This window comes from Microcaecilia unicolor, chromosome 1, assembly GCF_901765095.1.
Source record: "Microcaecilia unicolor chromosome 1, aMicUni1.1, whole genome shotgun sequence".
Taxonomy (NCBI): domain Eukaryota; kingdom Metazoa; phylum Chordata; class Amphibia; order Gymnophiona; family Siphonopidae; genus Microcaecilia; species Microcaecilia unicolor.
The window spans coordinates 763,972,811-763,996,349 of NC_044031.1; the positions used below are offsets into that span (position 1 = coordinate 763,972,811).

General features: G+C 48.0%; 1 protein-coding gene across 1 annotated transcript in view; it reads right to left on the reverse strand.

Annotated features, from left to right (window-relative positions):
• Window positions 1–23,539, reverse strand: part of DENND4A (DENN domain containing 4A) — a 576,041-nt gene that overhangs the window by 466,784 nt on the left and 85,718 nt on the right. Inside the window, 1 exon segment of the mRNA XM_030189785.1 lies at window positions 12,262–12,331. Within this exon segment, the coding sequence (XP_030045645.1) occupies window positions 12,262–12,331 (70 nt within the window).

Below are 23,539 nucleotides of genomic sequence, written 5' to 3' on the forward strand. Positions count from 1 at the left end.
GCGACTCCATTATTTTACCTACTACCGACGTGAGACTTACCAGCCTGTAGTTTCCCACTTCTTCCCTGTCTCCACTTTTGTGAAGAGAAGACCACATCTCCAATCCCGCAGAATCTCTCCCATCTCTAAAGATCTATTAAATAAATCTTTAAGAGGTCCCATCAGGACCTCTCTGTGCTCCCTCAGTATCCTGGGATGTATCCCATCGACCATGGTTTTGGCCCCCTTCAGATTCTCCAGCTGTTTATAAACTCTTTCTTCCGTAAACGGCCCAGTATCCACTCCATTCCCAGATGTTCCCTCACCAGCCAACTGCGGTCCTTCTCCAGGATTTTCCTCCGTGAACACCGAAGAGAAATAATTGTTTAGCACATTCACTTTATCTTCATCACTCTCCACATAGTCATTCTCATTATCTTTCAATCTTGCAATTCCATTCCTATCTTTTTTCCTTTCTCCAATATATCTGAAAAAGGTCTTGTCACTTCTCTTTACATCTTTGGTCATTTTTTCTTCCACTTGCGCTTTCGCTAGCTGTATTTCCCTCTTCGCTCCTTTAAGTTTAATCCGATAATCTTTTCTGTGATCCTCTTATTGCGTTCTTTTGTATTTCTTGAACAAAGCCTCTTTTGCTCTTATTTTTTCAGCTACTTTCAGAAATTTCAGTTACTTTCGGAAATTATTAAAAACTTTTCTTTTCAAAATGTTCCTCCAACATGATAATGGAAGACAGGAATAACCACTTTTATGCAAAATGTTGTTTCAAATTATCCTGTATAACTGCTTATAATTTGATGTTTGTTACACAATGCAACCTTGTAAAATAATTCATAAACTATAAATAGAAGATTTGCTCAACATTTTTCCTTTACCAGAGGATTTATAACTATAATATGTATGTACTAAATTGTCTGGATTGTAAGCCACATTGAACCTGAACTCTGCTTGGGAAATGTGTGATATAATTGTCTTTATAAATAAAATATGATCCCTAATGCAGGTGGTTTCGTCGAAACACGGACTGTGTCAGCTCTGATCAATAAAGTACTGTTGTGACACCCCCACTCTTGAAGGCTCCTTGTGCTTTTTTTGGATACTCGCTTATAGGCGAGAACAGTGCTAAAGAGGCAAAATGTCAGAATTTCCCCGCACTAATCACCCCTTCACTTTGAGACAGTTAGTGCAAAGCTGAATGCAGAAGCGTTATCACAGTCATATTTTTATGTTTATGTTTATCATAATTACAATTAATGCTTGGATCAGTTTGGTATATTGGGCATTAAAGCCATATATTTACTGCTGGCATTAAAACTAACCTTCTGATCATATCAACAAAATCTTCTTGTTATTCCTTCCTGCAAAAGAATTTGGATTAAAAGTCACCACACATACAGCCTTCACTATGAGCGCACTTTTGTGGAATAAGCTTCCCCAGGAATTAAGACTAGAAACATCACCAGATTTAAATCAGTCCAGAAAATCAATCATTTCTCTTTAGTATTCCAGACATCTTCAAATTAGTCTTTGAAGATGTCTGGAATACTAAAGAGAAATGATTGATAGGTCAATGTGGTGCAATATACTGAATCAAGGACATGATGAACATCAGTCATGAAAATCAATCATTTCACTTTGGTATTCCAGACAACTTTAAATGACTAATATCTGGCCAGTGGGTCAATGTGTTGCAATATATTGAATCAGGGACATGATGAACCAGGAGAGCAACTGTGTATCTTTATCTCCACTTCCTGTGTTATCTTTTCTATGGATAGTAATTTTATTATTATAAAACTTTGAAGATGATATACCGACATGCAGTGTATCAAAACTGAAACTTAATTACCATACCATTTCAGTGTTGACAGTACAAGGACCCTACATGGAAAACACGACTATTAACACAAAGTACCAAAGAATTCAGATAGCTGTGTGTCGGGGATGGACTCACTGGACTGATGCTTCATTCTATCTCAACCTACTTCCATGACAATACAAAGGCTGTCACGACATATCTGAGTAAAAGTGAATGAAATCCATGGTACTTTTCAGTGCACTTGTTAAACAGAAACATTTTTGGAAAAACTCTTCCAATGGCTCTGCAAGGTACTTCTTTGCAGCTAAAACTTACTGAAATTCATTAGTAATTGACGTCATTAAAAAGTAGGAATTGGCTGCTATATCAGTCCCACCTGAATAAGAACAGCTTGCCAATTTTAGCCAACAGAGCTAGCTATAAGGATCTTTGATAATGCACTTAAAATAAACTTCTAAAATAATAACCTCAATGTGTCAAAAGAAATAAATGTATAAACACATTTTTATAGAAGTATAATTACGCAGTAACACTGGAAATTCTGAATTTTAGTTTTCAAATGTGTTAATGATATCTTAGAGTATAACCTTGGCACAGCAGTCACACTTGGAGTCTCTATTATTTTTATGAAGCCTCTTTTATTTGAATAAATCACAGATAATTTACTCACAGACAGATGCTCAGAAGTGCTGCTCCAGGGCACAGAGACTCCTTAATCTGAGAGCTGTTGGAGGTCCACTCCGATCCACTCAGGGCCTCCGCTCTAGGTGCCCAGCGCTCCCACCAGGTGCTGTGGAGGACTTGCAGCCCTTCTGCATTTCCTCACAGCTGTATCCGGGGTGACTCCAGTTCCACCCCGATCTTCCCAGGGCCTTCGCTCCAAGTGCACAGAGTTTCCAGGTGCTTTTTGGCTAGGATCAGGCGACCCTCAGGGGGAGGAATGCTGGCTTCGCTCTAACCCCTGGTAAGCCTTTCCTCAGCTGAGAGGTGCCCAGCTCTACCACCGGCTGCCTTTCAGGTGCTGTGGAGGACTTGCAGCTCATCTGCATATCCTTACAGCCTTCTCCGGGGTGACACCCAGGTCCACTCCGATCCACTCAGGGCCTCCGCTCTAGGTGCCGCGCGCCGTGGGGCATTTTTCTCTTTACATCTAATCTTCTTCCCATTTGCTAAAGTACCTCAGTCATTTATGGCCCCTATTCACATTCTCTTCCTAGCCCTGTCCCTTCCTAATCTTTTCCCTCACCCCCTACCTCTCTCCGCTACAGGAACTCACTGCCCATCCATCGACTTCATCACCTCACCTTCTCTCCTACCCTCTTCCTCCCTCTTGGCTTTTAATCTCCGCCTCTTTCTTCCGTCCATTTTGCCTACCCCATTCCACCTAAATACCTCTCGCCTTCGACGCCTTCGTGGCCACACCTCTCCTACTCTCCTCTGCTCTCTTTTACTCCTTCTCTTACTCTCAGCCGCTGACATCAATCCCAATCCTGGCCCCCCTCACCAACTATTATCCCAACTCTACAGATCTCACCGCGACCTCTCTAACCTCATCTCTATTTCTCTACTCCCCTCCTCTTCTCTGCCCTTCTCTTGCGCCCTATGGAATGCCCGCTCTATCTGTAACAAACTCGCCTATATCCAGGACCTCTTTATCTCGCATCACCTCCATCTGCTCGCCATAACAGAAACCTGGCTCTGCCCTGATGACTCTGCTTCAGTCGCAGCCCTGTGCCATGGCGGTTATCTATTTTCACATACTCCTCGCCCTGCTGGCCGTGGGGGTGGTGTTGGACTACTTCTCTCTCCCTCCTCCAGATTTCAACCCCTTCTTCCACCTCAATCTCACTGTTTTTCCTCCTTTGAAGTCCACTTTATCGGCCTTTTCTCTCCTCTGCCTCTTCGAATAGCGGTCATTTATCGTCCCCCTGATAAGTCCCTTTCATCCTTTCTCAGTGACTTTGACGCCTGGCTTGCCTTCTTCCATGATCCTTCCTCCCCCTCTCTCATCCTTGGTGACTTTAATATTCCTGCTAATGATCCTTCCAACTCTTATATTTCCAAGTTACTCGCTTTAAAATCCTCCTTTAATCTCCAACTATGCTCCACCTCCCCCACTCATCAAAATGGTCACTGTCTTGATCTCATCTTCTCCTCCAACTGTTCACCCTCTAGTTACCTTGCCTCTGATCTTCCCTCCTCTGATCACCATCTTATAACTTTCACACTTAAATCTCCTCCCTCCCAGTCCCGTCCTATCTTATCTAATTTATCTAGGAATCTTCACGATATTGACCCTTCATCTCTATCCTCCCATGTTTCAAACCTCCTCTCTATTGTGACACCATCCACGTCTGTCAACGAGGCTGTTTCTTCTTACAACAATACTCTATCCTCTGCCTTAGACACTCTTGCACCTTTGATGACCCGCCCTGTAAGGCGTACAAAACCCCAACCTTGGCTGACTTCTAATATCCGCTACCTAAGTTCCTGTACCCGCTCCGCCAAACGCCTCTGGCGGAAATCTCGGGCCCTTGCTGATTTCTTACACTTTAAGTTCATGCTGACCTCCTTCCAATCTGCTCTTTACGTGCCAAACAGGATTATTATATCCAACTGACCAACTCTCTTGGCTCTAATCCTCGACTTCTCTTCACCACATTGAACTCTCTCCTCAAGGTGCCCCCTCCCCCAACTCCCCCTTCATTATCTCCTCAGACCCTTGCTGAATTCTTTCACAACAAGGTTCAAAAGATAAACCTTGCTTTCTCTACCTCACCACCTCTCCCTCCACTAGTCCGTTCCCCTCTCTCTCCTTCCCCTCATTCCCTTTCCTCCTTTCCTGAAGTTACTATTGAGGAAACTACACTTCTCCTTTCTTCCTCAAAATGTACCACCTGTTCCTCTGATCCCATTCCCACCCACCTTCTTAATGCCATCTCTCCTGCTCTTATTCCTTTTATCTGTCACATTCTCAACCGCTCACTTTCCACTGCAACTGTCCCTGCTGCCTTTAAACATGCTGTGGTCACACCTCTCCTTAAGAAGCCTTCACTCGACCCTACTTGTCCCTCTAATTACCGACCCATCTCCCTCCTTCCTTTTCTCTCCAAATTACTTGAGCGTGCTGTTCACTGCCGCTGCCTTGATTTTCTCTCCTCACATGCTATTCTTGACCCACTACAATCTGGTTTTCGCCCTCTCCACTCAACCGAAACTGCACTTACTAAAGTCTCCAATGACCTATTACTGGCTAAATCCAGAGGTCAATACTCCATCCTCATTCTTCTTGATCTTTCTGCTGCTTTTGACACTGTCGATCACAGCATACTTCTCGATACCCTGTCCTCACTTGAATTCCAGGGCTCTGTCCTTTCCTGGTTCTCTTCCTACCTCTCCCTCCGCACCTTTAGTGTTCACTCTGGTGGATCCTCTTCTACTTCTATCCCTCTGCCTGTCGGCGTACCTCAGGGTTCTGTTCTTGGTCCCCTCCTCTTTTCTATCTACACTTCTTCCCTTGGTTCATTAATCTCATCCCATGGCTTTTCCTACCATCTCTATGCTGATGACTACCAAATCTACCTTTCTACCCCTGATATCTCACCTTGCATCCAAACCAAAGTTTCAGCGTGCTTGTCTGACATTGCTGTCTGGATGTCTCAACGCCACCTGAAATTAAATATGACCAAAACCGAGCTTCTCATTTTCCCCCCCAAACCCACCTCCCCGCTCCCCCCGTTTTCTATTTCTGTTGATGGCTCTCTCATTCCCCCTGTCTCCTCAGCTCGAAACCTTGGGGTCATCTTTGACTCTTCTCTCTCTCCTTCTCTGCTCATATCCAGCAGATTGCCAAGACCTGTCGTTGCTTTCTTTACAACATCCGTAAAATCCGCCCCTTTCTTTCCGAGTACTCTACCAAAACCCTCATCCACACCCTTGTCACCTCTCGTTTAGACTACTGCAATCTGCTTCTTGCTGGCCTCCCACTTAGTCACCTCTCCCCTCTCCAGTCGGTTCAAAACTCTGCTGCCCGTCTCGTCTTCCGCCAGGGTCGCTTTACTCATACTACCCCTCTCCTTAAGACCCTTCACTGGCTCCCTATCCATTTTCGCATCCTGTTCAAACTTCTTCTACTAACCAGTATATCTCCACACTCGTCCTTCCCTACACCCCTTCCCGTGCACTCCGCTCCATGGATAAATCCTTCTTATCTGTTCCCTTCTCCACTACTGCCAACTCCAGACTTCGCGCCTTCTGTCTCGCTGCACCCTACGCCTGGAATAAACTTCCTGAGCCCCTACGTCTTGCCCCATCCTTGGCCACCTTTAAATCTAGACTGAAAGCCCACCTCTTTAACATTGCTTTTGACTCATAACCACTCGCCTCCATCTACCCTTCCCGTTCACATTAATTGATTTGATTTGCTTACTTTATTTATTTTTTGTCTATTAGATTGTAAGCTCTTTGAGCAGGGACTGTCTTTCTTCTATGTTTGTGCAGCGCTGCGTACGCCTTGTAGTGCTATAGAAATGCTAAATAGTAGTAGTAGTAGTAGTAGAGATCTGAGGAGAGGTAGCTTTATTGCAAAGGAGAAAGATAGTTGAACAGGTAGAAGTGGTTCAAAGCTGGGTGACTGGAATGTGCGATATCTCATTAGAGAGGAGATATTTTCAAGGTAAAAACCCAAGTTTGTTGCAGGGAGCTCCAGCAGGACAAAGCTGTCTGGGCCAAGATGGTGAATGCCTCATGGCTGAAGGGACAAAGGGGTGTTGAGCTTCACACAGGCTCAGGGAGGAGCAGATAGCGACCAATGGGGACAGAGCCTACCACTGGGTGGCAAGGGAGGTGCTAGAGGACAGCCCTCGATTGGAGGGAAAGGTCATGCCTGGCTGACCTACCAGGACAGAGATAGTGAGAATGACCAGGAAATGATAGCAGGAAGACAAAAGAGCCAAGCTTGGCAGAGAGAGAGAGAGGAGGTCTGGGCAGCCTCACAACCAGTGGTAACAGTTTTTGTACAGCCAAGCAAGTGTGGTTGCATTGCTTGTGAACTACATTACACACAATGCCTTGCTCATGTATCTTTGCAGAGTGAGAACTGCAGCAATGATAGTCCTTAGAAATGAGAATAACAGTAAAAGCATTACACACATTTTAAGATCACGTTATAAACTAGTGCGAGGCTGTCAGAGGACAGTACACTCCCCACCTGGTATCGGTAGATACCACTATCCTTATTATCATAATTTATCAAATTAATCTCATGCAAAGTCCATTATTGACATTCAGGCTGTCCACTGGCTGTCACGATCCCAGGCTTCAAACAAACAGTCACAAACTCTGGAACAACATGAGTCCTTGGCCTACTGTCGTTGAACGGCAGCAGGAGGCAAAACCTCCCAAGCAGGACTAAACTAACAAGCTTGGCTGGAACCAGATGCTGGGACGAACTTGGCTTAGCAGGAACAGGATTCAAGATGCTGGATGCGCTGTTGCAGCTGGGTGGAGACCCAAAAGGTGAAGATGTCCTTTTTTGGGTCCCAGCTTAGGCCAAGGTGGCGTTGAAATGAGGGTGTGTCCACACCCAAGTCTAGGTCCTTCAGGTCTCTGGCACGGTCTACTGAAGGGAATGACTCATCTTTACTGAACTCTTTGTTCATCATGCTCAGGAACTCTTTATTTTCTATGGAGAAGGCAGGTTTGTCTCCATCTTCGGTGGTCTGGAACACTGAGCTTCCCAGGTGTTCTAAGTCTGGGCCCTTCAGATCTCTAGTATGGTCTACTGAAGATGATGACTCATGTGTACTGAACTCTGTACTCATTATGTTCAGGAACTCTATCTTTTATGGAGAAGGCAGGTTCGTCTCCATCTTTGGTGTTCTGGAACACTGAGCTTCCCAGGTGTTCTCCTAAGTCTGCTTTAGAGCTTGTTTTGTAGAGCGCTGGGACAAAGCTCTATTCCTTCTAGGAAGGAGCTTCTTTGGTGGTTAGGTGGTTGGTACATGGCTCGAACAAGGAAGAGCACCCGCTTTCTAGGACATTAGTGTAAAGTACCTTGACATTTGACTTTCTTGTTCGCTTGAGGCAGGCATCGCCTACTGTTGTCCAACCCAAGTTGAGTGGGTGTGCATAGGGAACACTGTGTGGGCTCCTGCATGATTCACAGATGTCCAGAGGTTCTGGTGCATCTCTGTCTGGCAAGAGCGAGATCTCTGCATCTGGATTCAAGTGTGTGAGCTGGTCGGTTGTGGGCCTCAGGTAATGGTGATTCTGGGCAGCCTGTAGCGTGGGAATATCACCCTTGTCATCTGGTAGCTGGTCACGTTCAGCCCTTGTGGGTGACCATGGCGTGGTGTCGCCATTCATAGTCTCTATCCCCTAATCTCTTGCTGCTTGCCCTGCCGTCTGTACAGCCCTTGCACAAGTTTTGATGCTGTCTGGGGAGTTTTGGTGGATGTCAAACAGGTCATGGCGCTCTGATCTTGTGAGGGACCTGTTGCTCTGCTAATCTATGACAACATACGTTTTGGGTGCTCTGTCACGCCGTCCTTCAAGGTGCACTTCGGTCAAGCATGTCTTGGTGCAGCATCTCCCTTCACGGTTTCCTTCACACACCTTCGTGCATCTCGAAGTGGCTTAGAATGTTGGTGCCTTTCTCCTCCTCCGTCTCCCCGCCATGATTCGACTCGGGGTTAGAGTTCGGTTCGGCACCATCTGGGTGTACGGCATAGACGCTCTGGTCGTTGCCATGTTCTGTACACTTGATAGGTACTTCGCCATCTTTGGGGGGATGATCTGAATTCAATTCTTCTATACGTGCGGCTGTTTCCTTTCCCAGCCCGTGTGGCATTGTGTACATCTCTTGCTTAAAAGTAAGCTTTATACTCGCTATGGCATCCTTGGAATTGGATTTCCCTGCCCTGTAGCTCTCAGGGCGGTCATTGGACTGGGTAAGCTCTGCGCTCCCCAGATCTTTGTTGGTCAGATACTCTGCTGGCTCATCTCTTGCTGTGACTTCAAGTCGCTCAGCTGACATCACTGCCGGTTGGTTGGCTTGTGCCTCTCTGACGCCTGATGAGGAGTGTGGCTGTCCAGCTCCCTCTGGTTTAGACCAAGGAAGTTCAGACAATATCCTGCTTGAGAGCGACTGCTCCGGTCTCTTTTGCCCCCACCCTGTGTGAAGGCTCAGACTCTGCGATGAGCGTTCTTGCTCGTGTCTCTTTTGCCTCCACCCTGTGTGAGGGCTCAGACTTTGCGATGAGCGTTCTTGCTCGGGTCTCACTTGCCCCCGCTCTGTGTGAAGGCTCAGACTCTGTGGTGAGCGTTCTTGCTCAGGTCCCTTTTGCCTCCACCCTGTGTGAAGGCTCAGACTCTGTGGCTGAGATGGAGCATCTCTGTTAGCGCATCTTTCTGGAGCGAGTGCCAGTGGTACTGCATCCATGTGCATGCATGCATGTGGATCACTGTCATACAGGCTTGCCTCCGTAGCGCGCTCTGCCTTGGGCTCGCTCATTTCAGGTAAATTGGAATCTGCTGAGAATGGGTCGGGTTCCTCAGGATATGAGGGTTCTTCTGACTCGAACTGCTTCAATGATGTGGTGTGTGCCATCGCATGAGTTTTGGTTCTTAGAGCAGGATCTTCAGAGACAAGATGGCTAAGTCGTTTCTCTCTGTCATTCTGACCTACAGCAGCTTCGAGAGCCTTGGACTTTCCCTCTAGTAAAGCTATTTCTTTCTCTTGCTGGACCGCTTCTGTGATAATGTCCTGCTCAGCTTTTTCACGCCCAGTCTCAGCCTCCATCTCTGCTCTTTTGCGCGTTTCTCCAACCTCCATCTCGGCCCTCCTGCGGGCTATCTCAACCTCCAGCGCAACCCATTTTAGCTTCAGGGTGGTTTCTTGTTCAATGTAGCGATGCTGAGCCTTAGCCACCTCTGCCATAACCCGCACCAAAAGGGCCGCCAAAGCTGTCGATTGGATGGAGCGGTTTGTTGCCCCTGACTTGGATGATCTCAAGGTTTTGGATGTGTGTCTAGAAGAGTGGGAGCGCAGGGAGCTGCTGTCTTGTGGGTCTACAGTTGTATTCACTGTTTTCTTTACAGCCTTGGCTACTTCCGCGTTACGCTTTCGGTCTTTGGCTTCTTGGAACGCCTTTCTCAAAAGACTCTGATCTGTATTTGTCTCATCTAGGAACTGGCAATACTCTTCTGCCTTTTGCTGGTACCGTGCATAGCTGGTCTCTATTGATGACTGACAGGTGTCCTTGTCTGCCCTACCTTTGAAGCAATACGCATGTTTTCCCCTACCTCCCCCCAGCGCCTGATTAGTTTCTTGCTATACTTTTCCTGCTTTGCTTGATAAATTTCCAGGAATTTCTGGGTTAACTGGCAAGTTCTTCTACCCTTGAACCCTTGTTGGACCTGGAGGGAGAAGATGTCTACTGTATCTGCGTTGCCCTCTGGCTGTTCCTGCGTATCTGGTACAGGGGACACTTCATCTGTTACTGTCTGTGAGGCATTAAATCCTGCCATTCTGTGCTTGTTTGCTTATCTGTATTTATTAAGCAAGAGGTCAGCTCTTGTATGCAGGGAGGCTGACAGTATAGAGAGCCGTGATGAAACTGCTTCAGTGGCTTCTCTCTCTATGCTCTGGGTTAAGTCTGCCTTTCAAGCTGCTGGAATCAACTGGATCAGGTTTCATGGCTAAGTTAATGAGCAGAGGAGAAGGGAGGAGGAAGAGAAGCTTTGAGTCAGGGTCCTCTCCCATCAGTGACCTAGCAACTGATTGCTTCACCCTGTTGCCCTGGAGACCTTCTAGGGCTCAGATTTCTGACTTGGGCTAGAGGGAATGGGGAGGGGGAACTTCAAAGCATCGTCAAGTGATCAGCGCAGAGGTGTGAAACTCAAGCTAGAAGGCTCTGTCTCCCTCTATTGTACTATTTCAAAGTTCCTGATCAATTCTGTCACTTTAACTCCTTTTATCTCTTAAACTTCTTATGCTTACTTAAAATGAAATCTTCACAGACTTGCCAACACAAACAGTTTCTCCTTCTGAATCCTTTAGCTGCCTTTAATTACTGACGACCCAGAGGGAAGGGGTAGCTGTTCGAGGAGGGAAGAGTACTTAAAAGAAACAATAGGAAGGCAATTAACTCGATCACCCTTAAGAATGCAGTCAGCCAGAAAATGCTAGCAGGCAGACACTGGATTTAACTTCTATACATCTTCTGTTTCTTTTTCACAAACTTAGCTCGTCTGATAAATGCATTTTAAACTTTAGACAGTCCCATACATCGGTTTTCTTTAGCCACAAGTTCACTTAAATGCAGATCACAAACATCTAGACAACACAAGCAAAGCTACTCGATTTCTTTTTCCTTTTCTGGACTGGTTAATTCACACACATTTGTACTTTCACACTTAACTCTCCTGCTGGTATTTTTACATGCAGTTCAGATGACTCTTTTTAAAGGCACTATGATTGTCCTGCTCCAAACTTTCTTCATTAGCTATTTCATTTTACTCTTGGGTTTTTACTGTTAAGACTCTCATAGACTTATTACTGTAAAGTCATGATATCTTAGAGTATAACCTTGGCACAGCAGTCACACCTGGAGTCTCTATTATTTTTATGAAGCCTCTTTTATTTGAATAAATCACAGATAATTTACTCACAGACAGATGTTCAGAAGTGCTGCTCCAGGGCACAGAGACTCCTTAATCTGAGAGCTGTTGGAGGTGGAGATCTGAGGAGAGGTAGCTTTATTGCAAAGGAGAAAGATAGTTGAACAGGTAGAAGTGGTTCAAAGTTGGGTGACTGGAATGTGCGATATCTCATTAGGGAGGAGATATTTTCAAGGTAAAAACCCAAGTTCGTTGCAAGGAGTTCCAGCAGGACAAAGCTATCTGGGCCAAGATGGTGAATGCCTCATGGCTGAAAGGACAAAGGGGTGTTGAGCTTCACACAGGCTCAGGGAGGAGCAGATAGCGACCAATGGGGACAGAGCCTACCACTGGGTGGCAAGGGAGGTGCTAGAGGACAGCCCTCGATTGGAGGGAAAGGTCATGCCTAGCTGACCTCCCAGGACAGAGATAGTGAAAATGACCAGGAAATGATAGCAGGAAGACAAAAGAGCCAAGCTTGGCACAGAGAGAGAGGAGGTCTGGGCAGCCTCACAACCAGTGGTAACAGTTCTTGTACAGCCAAGCAAGTGTGGTTGCACTGCTTGTGAACTACATTACACACAATGCTTTGCTCATGTATCTTTGCAGAGTAAGAACTCCAGCAATGATAATCCTTAGAAATGAGAATAACTGTAAAAGCATTACACACATTTTAGGATCACGTTATAAACTAGTGCAAGGCTGTCAGAGGACAGAACAGATATATATACGTGACTGAAAGATTGAACTATTGCTATGACAAAGAAACAAAACCGTACACTCACCAGCTTTGTAAGATATTGCGTTAGTCTTTGCCACAGATTTCTTGTAACACAAGTACACAGCCGATCCCCACTGTGAAAAGAAACCCAGGTCCTATGACGCCACCAGATCAGATAAAATTGTTACAAGACACTTATTTATTTATTTGGATTTTGTTCACACCTTTTCAGTAGTAGCTCAAGGTGAGTTACATTCAGGTATACTGGGTATTTATGTACAACATAACAGAAAAGGAGTGAGCAAGAAGCTACTTACAAACAAATTATACTAGAACATGCAGCCAGACAGCACTTAATAATTACACTAAGGAATAACTCATTCTACCAAGTTGAATGATAAAAACTTATGTTAGGGTCTATTGAGATAATGCGGGGTGATCACTATCACACCATAGTGCAGCAAGAGAATAGAAGTTATTCGCTCCTGGGAGAATTCTGTGAAACAGAGAATTTGTGCAGAATTTTTTGAAGGAACCAGCATCAGCTACTCTCCTAAATCTCTTCCCCCCTCAGAGATTGTGCAGCAAGAAGAGGAAATGAATAGCTGCCCATTTGGCCAGCCGCTTCCTTCTCTTGTGCCAGCTGAGACCTGATTGTTTATGTTAACTGCAGGGCTGTACAGAGGCCCACCTAGGCCGGCATAGGAAGAAGAGCAGCTCATTGTGCAGCCATTCACTTCCTCCTCCTCTTGCTGCGTGATCTCTGCAGGGAAAGAGGAAAAAGATTGAACAGTGTACCTAATCTGATGTTGGTTGGTAAGTGTGCACTATGTGAATATAAAAAATACCATCCTCACTATGAAAAACAGAGAACCAAATAAGAACTTCAAAATAACTGCAACTTGATCCAGAAATTGGAATCCTTTCCGTATTCCCATATCTGTCTGAACTCTGTAAAAGAGAACCCGGAAGGAAAAAATAGCCACACTGAACGGAAAATGAAAACCCGTCGGCTGAACTAGGGAGGGATCCTGGATTCATCTGCTGCGTTAAAGGAAAGAAAATTATCAGGTAAGACATAATTTTACCTTCCTTGTCACTTGCAGCAGATGAATCCAGGAACCAGTGGGATGTACCAAAGCATTCCTTAAGTAGGGTGGGAAGCCGACGCTCCCCGCGCCAACACTCCCGCCCCAAAACTCGCATCCTCCCGAGCAGACACATCTAGCCTGTAATGCTTCGCAAAAGTATGACGGGACGCCCAAGTAGCCGCCCGACAAATCTCTTCCAGAGATAAGGCCAACGCCTCTGCCCAAGAGGCCGCCTGTGCCCGAGTAGAATGCGCCTTCAGGGCCACTGGAGACGACCACCCTTGTAGCAGATACGCCGCTCCAAATGGCTTCCCTAATCCAGCGAGCAATGAAAGTCTTAGAAGCCGCCTCACCTCTTTTCGATCCCGACAAAAGCACAAAGAGATGATCCGAGCGTTGAAACTCGTTAGAGATCTGCAAGTACCGAAACAAGGCTCTCTGTACATCCAGGAAACATAGCGAGACAAACTCCCCCGGATAATCCTCTCTTCGAAAAGACGGAACACAAACCGCCTGATTGACATGGAAAGCCGAAACCACTTTAGGTAGAAACGACGGCACCGTCCGGATTGACACCCCTGCTTCAGAAAACTGCAAAAAAAGGATCTCTGCAAGACAAAGTCTGAATTTCAGAAATCCTCCTAGCTGAAGCAATGGCCATCAAAAACACTGTCTTAAGTGTTAGATCCTTCTCAGAAACCTTATTCAACGGCTCAAATAGTGGGACCTGGAGGGCTCCCAGTACCACATTCAAATGCCACGCCGGGCACGGCTGCCGCAGAGGAGGCCGAAGCTGAAGAGCCCCGCGTAGGAAACAGACCACATCAGAGTGAGCTGCTAAAGAGGAACCGTTCAGTTTGCCCCTAAAACAAGCTAGCGCGGCCACCTGCACTCGAAGGGAATTATATGCCAATCCCTTTTGAAGACCATCCTGAAGGAACTCCAGAATAACCAGAATGTCCGCCCAAAAAGGTGATTCAGCATGCAAAGCACACCACACTGAGAAAGCTTCCCACACTCGCGCGTACACTGCTGAAGTAGACTGCTTCCATATCCCCAAAAGAGTGGCAATGACTGGTCCTGAAAATCCCTTCTTCCTCAGCTGCCGCCTCGCAATAGCCAGGCTGGCCGTAAGACCAAAGTAGGAGGGATTTTCCATCTGAACTGGCCCTTGATGCAGCAGATCGGGAGACACCAGAAGTCGCAATGGTGGCTCTGAGAGTGCTCGAACGAGATCTGCATACCACGGCCGTTGGGGCCAGTCTGGGGCCACTAGAACGACCGGGCCCCGATGTTGCCCTATGCGGCAAAGAACTCTCCCTATCAGAGGCCACGGAGGAAAAACATACAGTAGCTGATGTTCTGGCCATGGCTGGAGAACAGCGTCCAATCCTGCGGATCCTAGCTGCCGTTTCCAGCTGAAGAACTGGGGAACTTTGGCATTGTAAGCCATGGCCATGAGATCCATTACTGGTCTTCCCCAACGTTGACGGATCAGCCGAAAAGCCGAGTCCGACAGCGTACATTCCGCTGCGTCCAAAAGAGTACGGTTGAGAAAATCCGCTTGAACATTGTCTTAACCCACAATGTGCACTGCCAACAGACACTTAACATGCGCTTCCGCCCATACTAGAAGACGAGACACTTCCACTGCCAAGGGAAGACTGCGAGTGCCCCCCTGCCGATGATGTAGGCCACCATCGTGGTGTTGTCCGAGAATACACGAACCGCCTGCCCCTGCAGAAGGTCCTGAAAACTCTGCAGCGCATTCACGACTGCTCGCAACTCCAGACGATTTATCGGCCAAGTCGCTTCGAGAGGACTCCACAATCCCTGGGCTACTCGATGAAGACAATGGGCTCCCCAGCCCACAAGGCTGGCATCCGTCACAACTACCACCCAATTGGGAGATGCCAGAGAAACACCCTTCTGCAAATTGGCTGACCAGAGCCACCACGCGAGACTGTCCCTGGCCCGGCTCGACCAAGGAAGGCGTCGTTGATAATCCAGCAATGTCGGCGACCATCTGCTCAAAAGGAAATTCTGAAAAGACGCATGTGAGCCCTTGCCCATGGAATGACCTCCAAGGTCGCCGCCACGGAACTGAGGAGCTGAACACAGTCCCACACTCGGGGAGCGCAACGACTCAATAAGGTCCATACCTGAGAAAGCAACTTCATCCTTCGCCCCTCGGGGAGAAACACCTTCCCCTGCTTCGTATCGAATTGCACTCCAAGATACTCCAGACTGAGTAGGAACCAGATGACTCTTGTCCATATTTTTTTTTTGTTACATTTGTACCCCGCGCTTTCCCACTCATGGCAGGCTCAAAGCGGCAGGCAATGGAGGGTTAAGTGACTTGCCCAGAGTCACAAGGAGCTGCCTGTGCCGGGAATCGAACTCAGTTCCTCAGTTCCCCAGGACCAAAGTCCACCACCCTAACCACTAGGCCAACCTAAGGATTGCAACACCGCAATCACTCGGTCGATGACCACTCGACTCTCCTCTGCTGTCGTCGCCCAAATCAGCCAGTTGTCGAGATATGGATGCACTCGAATCCCCTCCTTCCGAAACGCCACCACCACAACCTTGGAAAAAGTGCATGGGGCAGTGGCCATTCCAAAAGGAAGGGGCCGAAACTGGAAGTGCTGACCCAGCACCGCAAATCTGAGAAATCTCTGATGGGGCTGCCAAATGGGAATGTGCAGGTAAGCTTCCCTCAAAATCGAGAGCCATCAAAAACTCGCCTGGTTGAACAGCAGCAATAACTGCCCTTCATGCGGAAGTGACGAACCCGCAAAAACTGGTTTACTTTTCTGAGATCGAGAATAGACTGAAAAGCCCCTCCCTTCTTTGGAACCACAAAGAAGATGGAGTACCGATCTGTGCGCCTTTCAAGAGGAGGAACAGGCACGATAGTCCCTATGCTTAGCAGGTCTCGCAAACACTGCAGAACCGATACACAGCGGGACTCCAGAAAAAAGTCTGTGATGGGAGAGAAGGATTCTAACTTGTAACCTTCTTGCACCACATTGCGGACCCACTGGTCCGAAGTAATTCTGACCCACTCTGGAAGAAAGAGAAAGCCGACCACAGATCTGCTCTCCTCCCGAGTGGTCTCGTGCCCCATCATTGGGAGGCCCGAGAAGTAGCCCCCTGACGAGAGGGGGGTCCAGCCGGACGCTTCTCGTTGCGAAAGGAAGAATGCTGCCCAAAACGAGGACGCTGAAAGGCTGTGTTGGGGTGATACCGTCGCGTCTCTCTGAAACATGACCTCGAGGCTCCCTGCCTGGAAGTAGACTTGGGTCTATTCTCCGGAAGACGCTGAGATTTGGAATCTCCCAGATCTTTAACAATCTTTTCTAGGTCTTCCCCAAAAAGCAATTTCCCTCAGAAAGGCAATTTAATGAGCCATTGCTTAGAGGCCATATCTATGGCCCAATGATGGAGCCACAGAAGATGCCGAGAGGAAACGGTCAAGGCCATGAGTTTGGCCGAAGCACGGACCAAATCATACAAGGCATCCAGCAAGTATGCCAGCCCAATATCCATCAGCGACATCTGAGGAGTTCCCGGCATATCAGACTCCGAAATCGAATCCATGACAGAATGTAGCCAACTGAGACAAGATCTAGTGGCATAAGAACTACAAACAGAAGTTTGAAGTGTCAAAGCAGACACCTCAAAGGCACGTTTTAAAGAGGCCTCTAGTGGTCTGTCTTGCATATCCTTAAGTGCCACACCACCTTCCACTGGAACAGTAGTCTTCTTAGTGATCGCCGTCACCAGGACATCCACCCTAGGAAGAGCAAACTGCTCTACACGGTCCGCTGAAACCGGATATAGCCTGGCCATAGCCCTGGCTACTTTCAGTCCCCCATCCGGATCTGCCCACTGGGCCGAAATCAACTCTTCAATAGCTTCATGTACCGGAAAGGCCTTAGAAGGTCGTCTGGTACTAGCCATCTTGGGGTTGACCACCTGAGAAGCCGCAACCTCAGGGTCCTCTATATTCAGGGCTTCCAGCGCCTGAGAGATAAAGGAGGACAACTCCTCCTTTTGGAAAATCCTCACGGCGGAAAAGTCCTCCGGTTGGTCAGTGAGGACACCGTCCTCCACGTCCTCTACCCCCGTCTGCTCCGAGAGAGCCACCACGGAGGGAGCTGCAGGCGACTGTGTGCAGGACCCCTCCTCAGACCCCAAAAAAGGCCTAGGCTTTTTAAGGGAAGAGAAATTCTCTGGAGAAAAACCCAAAAATCTCTTGGTTACCCCCAGACCCCCTGAGAGGATCAAAGGCCGAAGTTGTCGCAGCCGCGTGGTGGGGGGGCAAGGCCCTTTTCAATAAAAACGCCAGATAGCAAAATAAACTCTGGCGAAAACTCCTCACCTGCAACGGAGGTCACAACCATGACACCTGCACCACCGGCCACAGTGCCTGACGGCCCCCCCGACTCCCCTACCATCTGAGAAGCAGCTTTGCCCAAAACCACAACTGGAGCCGGCTCCGCGACCGATCGCAAAATGGCGCAAGAATCGCTAGGCTCCGGGTGGGAAAGCACGCTCTCGGGGGGGGGGGGGGAGGGCCACTGCTCCGTCGAGTCCCGCAAAATCAGCGCACCCTGCGCTGCAAAGGCCCACCGCCAAACGCCGTTTTCTGCATCGGGAACAGCGTTTTACCACCTCCGCTGCCGTCGCCCGCCCCCAAACAGGAACCCAGCAGGACTTAACCCGGACCGGGAAAGCACAGGAACTGACAGCTGAGCAAAAGAAAAAAACTCTCCGACTCCACTTCAAGGCAGGCTCAGACAAGCAGGCAACAGAAAAGAGGACTTGGACAGCAGTAACACAAACCTACTCTCAGTAAAAACACACTTCCCTGTGCTTCCCTGTTTCTCTTTTAAATACATTCTATGGTTCTCTTCTTTTTTTTTTTAGTGAGGAGGCAGAAACAAACATGGAAGGAAAGGAACAGCAAAAGCCAGTTCAGAGGGAATTTGAGGTGCAGCAGGGACTCAGCAACTGAGTATGCTGCTAAAGGGGACACCACCAGTCCGCCACCCCCAGCTCAAACTGGCCACCGGCCCTGGAGCACCCTCAGAGGCCTTGGGCCCAGGAGCTGGAGAAAAGCCGTCCACCACCTGCTGAGATAGAGACATACTAACTGAGGAAGGAGCTGGCCGTCTGGCATCACTGCCTTTAGTTTGTTTATCTCTATCTCCGCCTGCTGGTAGGTGGACTTAACCCAATAGTTCCTGGATTCATCTGCTGCAAGTGACCAGGAACTTGAATTCTCAACCAGGTCACCTCCACCTCTCCTTCCCTTAGTCCATTCTCTCAACCCTCCAACCCCTGCCTCCTTTTCTTCCTTTTCTGAAATCACTGAAGAGGAAACTACACATCTTTCCTCCTCGAAACTACCTACCTGCTCCTCTGATCCTATTCCCACCCATCTACTTAACACTCTCTCTCCTACTGTCATCCCTTTTATCTGTCATATCCTCAATCTTTCACTTTCCACTGCAACTGTTCCTGATGCCTTCAAACATGCCATAGTCACACCACTCCTTAAAAAAACCTTCATTGGACCCTATCTGTCCTTCCAACTATCGCCCATCTCCCTCCTCCCTTTCCTATCCAAGATACTTGAACGTGCTGTTCACCGCCATTGCCTTGACTTTCTTTCATCTCAAGCTATTCTTGATCCACTTCAATCTGGCTTTCGCCCTCTTCATTCAACCGAAACAGCACTTGCTAAAGTCTCCAATGACCTGTTCCTGGCCAGATCCAAAGGGCACTATTCTATCCTCATCCTTCTAGATCTATCTGTTGCATTTGACACTGTTGATCACAGCTACTCCTTGATACGCTGTCCTCACTTGAATTTCAGGGCTCTGTTCTTTCCTGGTTTTCTTCTTATCTCTCCCAGCGTACTTTCAGTGTATACTGTCGTGGGACCTCTTCTCTTCTCCATCTATACTTCTTCCCTTGGTACTCTGATCTCATCCCATGGTTTTCAGTATCATCTTTACGCTGACGACTCCCAGATCTACCTCTCCACACCAAAAATCTCAGCAGGAATCCAGGCCAAAGTATCAGCCTGCCTCTCTGACATTGCTGCCTGGATGTCTCACCGCCATCTGAAACTAAACATGACCAAGACTGAGCTTATTATCTTTCCACCCAAACCAACCTCTCCTCTTCCCCCATTCTCTATTTCTGTGGATAAACACTCTCATCCTTCCTGTCTCATCAGCTCGTAACCTTGGGGTCATCGTCGACTCCTCCCTCTCCTTCTCTGCACATATTCAGCAGACTGCTAAAACCTGTTGTTTCCTTCTCTATAATATCACCAAAATTCACCCTTTCCTTTCTGAGCACACTACCAGAACCCTCATCCACACTCTTATCACCTCTCGCTTAGATTATTGCAACTTGCTTCTCACAGGTTTCCCATTAAGCCACTCTCCCCTTCAATCTGTTCAAAATTCTATTGCACGATTAATATTCCGCCAATGTCGCTATGCTCATATTAGCCCTCTCCTCAAGTCACTTCACTGGCTCCTTGTCCCAACCAAAATCGAAGATACTTCCTGTGAGCTGGGAGTATCGAGATGCGAGTATAGGCATCCTTTAAGTCCAGAGAGCATAGCCAATCATTTTCCTGAATCATGGGAAGAAGGGTGCCCAGGGAAACCATGCTGAACTTTTCTCGGACTAGGAATTTGTTCAGGGCCCTTAGGTCTAGGATGGGACGCATCCCCCCTATTTTCTTTTGCACAAGGAAGGACCTGGAGTAGAATCCCAGCCCTTCTTCCCTTGGTGGAACGGGTTCGACCGCATTGGCCTTCAGAAGGACAGAGAGTTCCTCTGCAAGTACCTGCTTGTGCTGGGAGCTGAAGGACTGAACTCCTGGCAGGCAATTTGGAGGCTTGAGAGTGTATCCTAACCGGATATTTTGAAGAACCCACCTGTCGGAGGTTATAAGAGGCCATCTTTGGTGAAAAAATATCAACCTCCCCCCGACTGGCAAGCTGTCCAGTACGGACACTTTTTCTGAGGCTATGCTGCACTGGAGCCAGTCAAAAGCCCGTCCCTTGCTTTTGCTGGGGAGCCCTAGGGGCCTTAGGGGCACGGCATTGACGGGAACACGTGTGCTGGGACTGAGCCTGAAGTGGCTGCCGAGAAGCAGGAGTGTTCCTACGCCTATTATAGGAATAGGGAGCACTCCTCCTCCCTCCAAAAAGCCTCCTGGATGAGGAGGTGGTAGCAGAAGACACCCGGCGGGAGACAGAATCCATAGCATCATGGTGCTTTTGATCTGATCGACTATGTCCTCTACTTTCTCTCCAAAAAGATTATCCCTCCCCCCTCCGGCAAGGAACATCCGCCACTCGCTGCTGGGTCTTATGATCCAGATCAGAGACACGCAGCCATGAGAGTCTGCGCATCACTATACCCTGAGCAGCTACTCGGGATGCTACATCAAAAGTGTTGTAAGTCACCCTGGCCAGCAATTTGCAACATGCCTTCTGCTGCCTGACCACCTGGTGAAAAGGTTCGGCGAGCTCCGGAGGAAGTGCTTCAACCAAACTAGACAGTTGCCTCACCGAGTTCCGCAAGTGGATGCTCGTGTAGAGCTGGTAAGTTTGGATGCTGGCGGCGAGCATAGCGGCCTGATACGTTCTCCTCCCAAAAGAATCCAAGGTCCTAGACTCTCTGCCTGGGGGTGCCGAGGCATAGTCTCTAGTACTCTTGGCTCTTCTGAGAGCAGAGTCCACCACCATGGAATCGTGAGGAAGTTGGGCTTTCACCATTACAGGCTCTCCATGGACTCTGACTGGGACTCGGATTTTTTGGGGACCACTGGGTTAGAAAGAGGGCACGACCAATTTCGCATAAGTACTTCCCTGAGCATATTATGCAAGGGGGCCGTTGCAACCTCAGCAGGCAGAGAAGAATAATCCAAGACCTCGAGAATCTCGGCCCTGGGCTCATCCACAACCTCCATAGGGAATGGAATGTCCATAGACATTTCCAGAACAAAAGATGAGAAAGAAAGAATCTCAGGTGAAGACATTCTACTTTCAATTGGCGGAGTAGGATCAGAGGGAACCCCACATGACTCTTCCTCTGAAAAATATCTGGGGTCTTCCTCCTCTTCCCACGAGTGCTCCTCATCGGTATCGGACAAAAGCTCCATAAGAGCATCCTGAACCCGTCTTGATGTCGAGGATCGACGACCTCGTGATGGGTATCGAGAAGTCAACCCTGCCTGGACTCTGGCGAAGCTTCCTCCACCGACACGAAGAGGGAATCAACCTGAGTGGCAGCCAACGCCGATACCACAAGCAGTACCGAGGACGGGGACCTCACCACAGGTGATGGCCAGATGCCATCTCCACAGTCGGTACAGAAGGCGCAAGCACCCCCAACAACGAGGCAGACTGGCGAAGCAACCCTTCCAGAAGCTCCGGAAGAAGGGCCCTGATGCGCTTGTCGAGAGCTTCCATCGGAAAAGGCTGGGGGGCCGGTGCAGGAATCGGTTGCAGAATCTAAAGGGGCTCAAGAGCCGGTACCAGGCTGCCAGATGACCGACGCATCGGCACTTCCTGTATGGAGGGTGAGCAGTCCTCCCAGCACAGACGCTTCTCGGGTGCTCTCTCGGCTCCCCGGAGCTCTCGGTACCGTGCATGGAAGGAGAATGATGACAGTGCTTCTTAGCCTTCGCTCGACGCCCGTCATCAACACTCCTCTGTACTGAGGAGGATTTGGAATCCTCACGCCTCCTCGGGGACGGGTCCGATGAAGGTCAGTCCCGGGAGGCCTGCATAGCAGTAGGCCTCAAGATAGGTGGAGACCCACTCAATGCCTCGCTGCTACCAGCGCGATGCGGTCATTCGGCAGCCATTACCTGTACTCTCGGTGTTGCTGCTTCCCTCAACGTCCTCGGTACAGATGTCGATGCCGACATTGAAGGACCGGTCCGATCAGAAAAAAGTTTCTCACTTTGAGCCTCCCAAGCCACTTGGGTCTGTTTCTTCATCAAAAGACAGAGCTTGCAGGCAGCTGGTCGGGCCCAAGGCACTGGAGACACCACGTGTCGGGGTCGGTACCCAAGATGGTCCGGTTGCAGCGAGTACAACGCTTGAAGCCGCTGGGAGTCCTCGATGACATGGACAAGAAAACAGCGGCTGCGAAATTAAATGACCCGATCGTGCCAAACAAAAAGGCACAAAAAAGGAAAAAATAACCCGACCGAGCAGCCTAAACGGCGGCCGTGACAGAAAAATTAAAAAAAAAAACTTAAAAAGGTGAAGAAAACCTAATAATTAAAGGAAAAAAGGTCTTCTTTTTTTTTTTTTTTTAAAGAGATCAAAAGTTTAAAGAAGAAAAAGAAAAAAGGGGAAGCGGTAAACGCTTACCCGAGTCTCCTGAGCCAAAAAGAAAAACGCAGTCCAACAAAGACGTCTATCTTCGATCGCAGATCAAAAGAACTGAAGGAAGGCACGCTCGCGTCACGGGCGGGAAGCCATTTGCACATGCACGGTATGTACAGCCCGCGCGACACAGCGTTCTAGAAGTCTCTCTCTTTTTGCTTGGCAAAATTTTTCACGGACGACGACCCAGTTGTGAGTATAATATAGCCTGCTTGTCCTCGGAGAATTTGGCCATCTTAACTGAAGTGGCCTACTACTGCCTTGGGCAGGCTTATTTGACCTACAGATTTGACTGTAGGATTGTTCCCCTTGCTATAACATCAAGTTATGTGTGGAGTTTGCAATGCTTATGTGATGATCTCTTCTATACACTAACATGCTTAATATGTTATATGGGATGTTGCATTTAGTTAAGAAGTAATTGAGATTCAGTACTTGGCTAACTTCCTTTCTATTGGTGGGTTACAACCGTTTTGTACCTACTTGTAAGCACTCCTCTCTGGGGAAGGGAGGGGAGAGATGGCTGGGCTGGCCTGAATGTAATGCAAATAGAATTTACGTTAGTTTTGTTACTAATTTTTTTCTCCTCCTCTGGCATTCATAGTAGAAGCACAGATGTACATTCAGCTAAATTCTCCATCCTAATTATCTTATCGACAACTGTATTAGATTCATTAAACAAAGCCTCATTTTCAAGGATGTTGCTTGCTTAAGGGAGGAGGTAATTTTTATCCAGGAGACTCATTTAATGCCCTTACACGAACACATGCTCCGCAATAAGCAATACCAGTTGACTTACTTGGCATCTAACAGA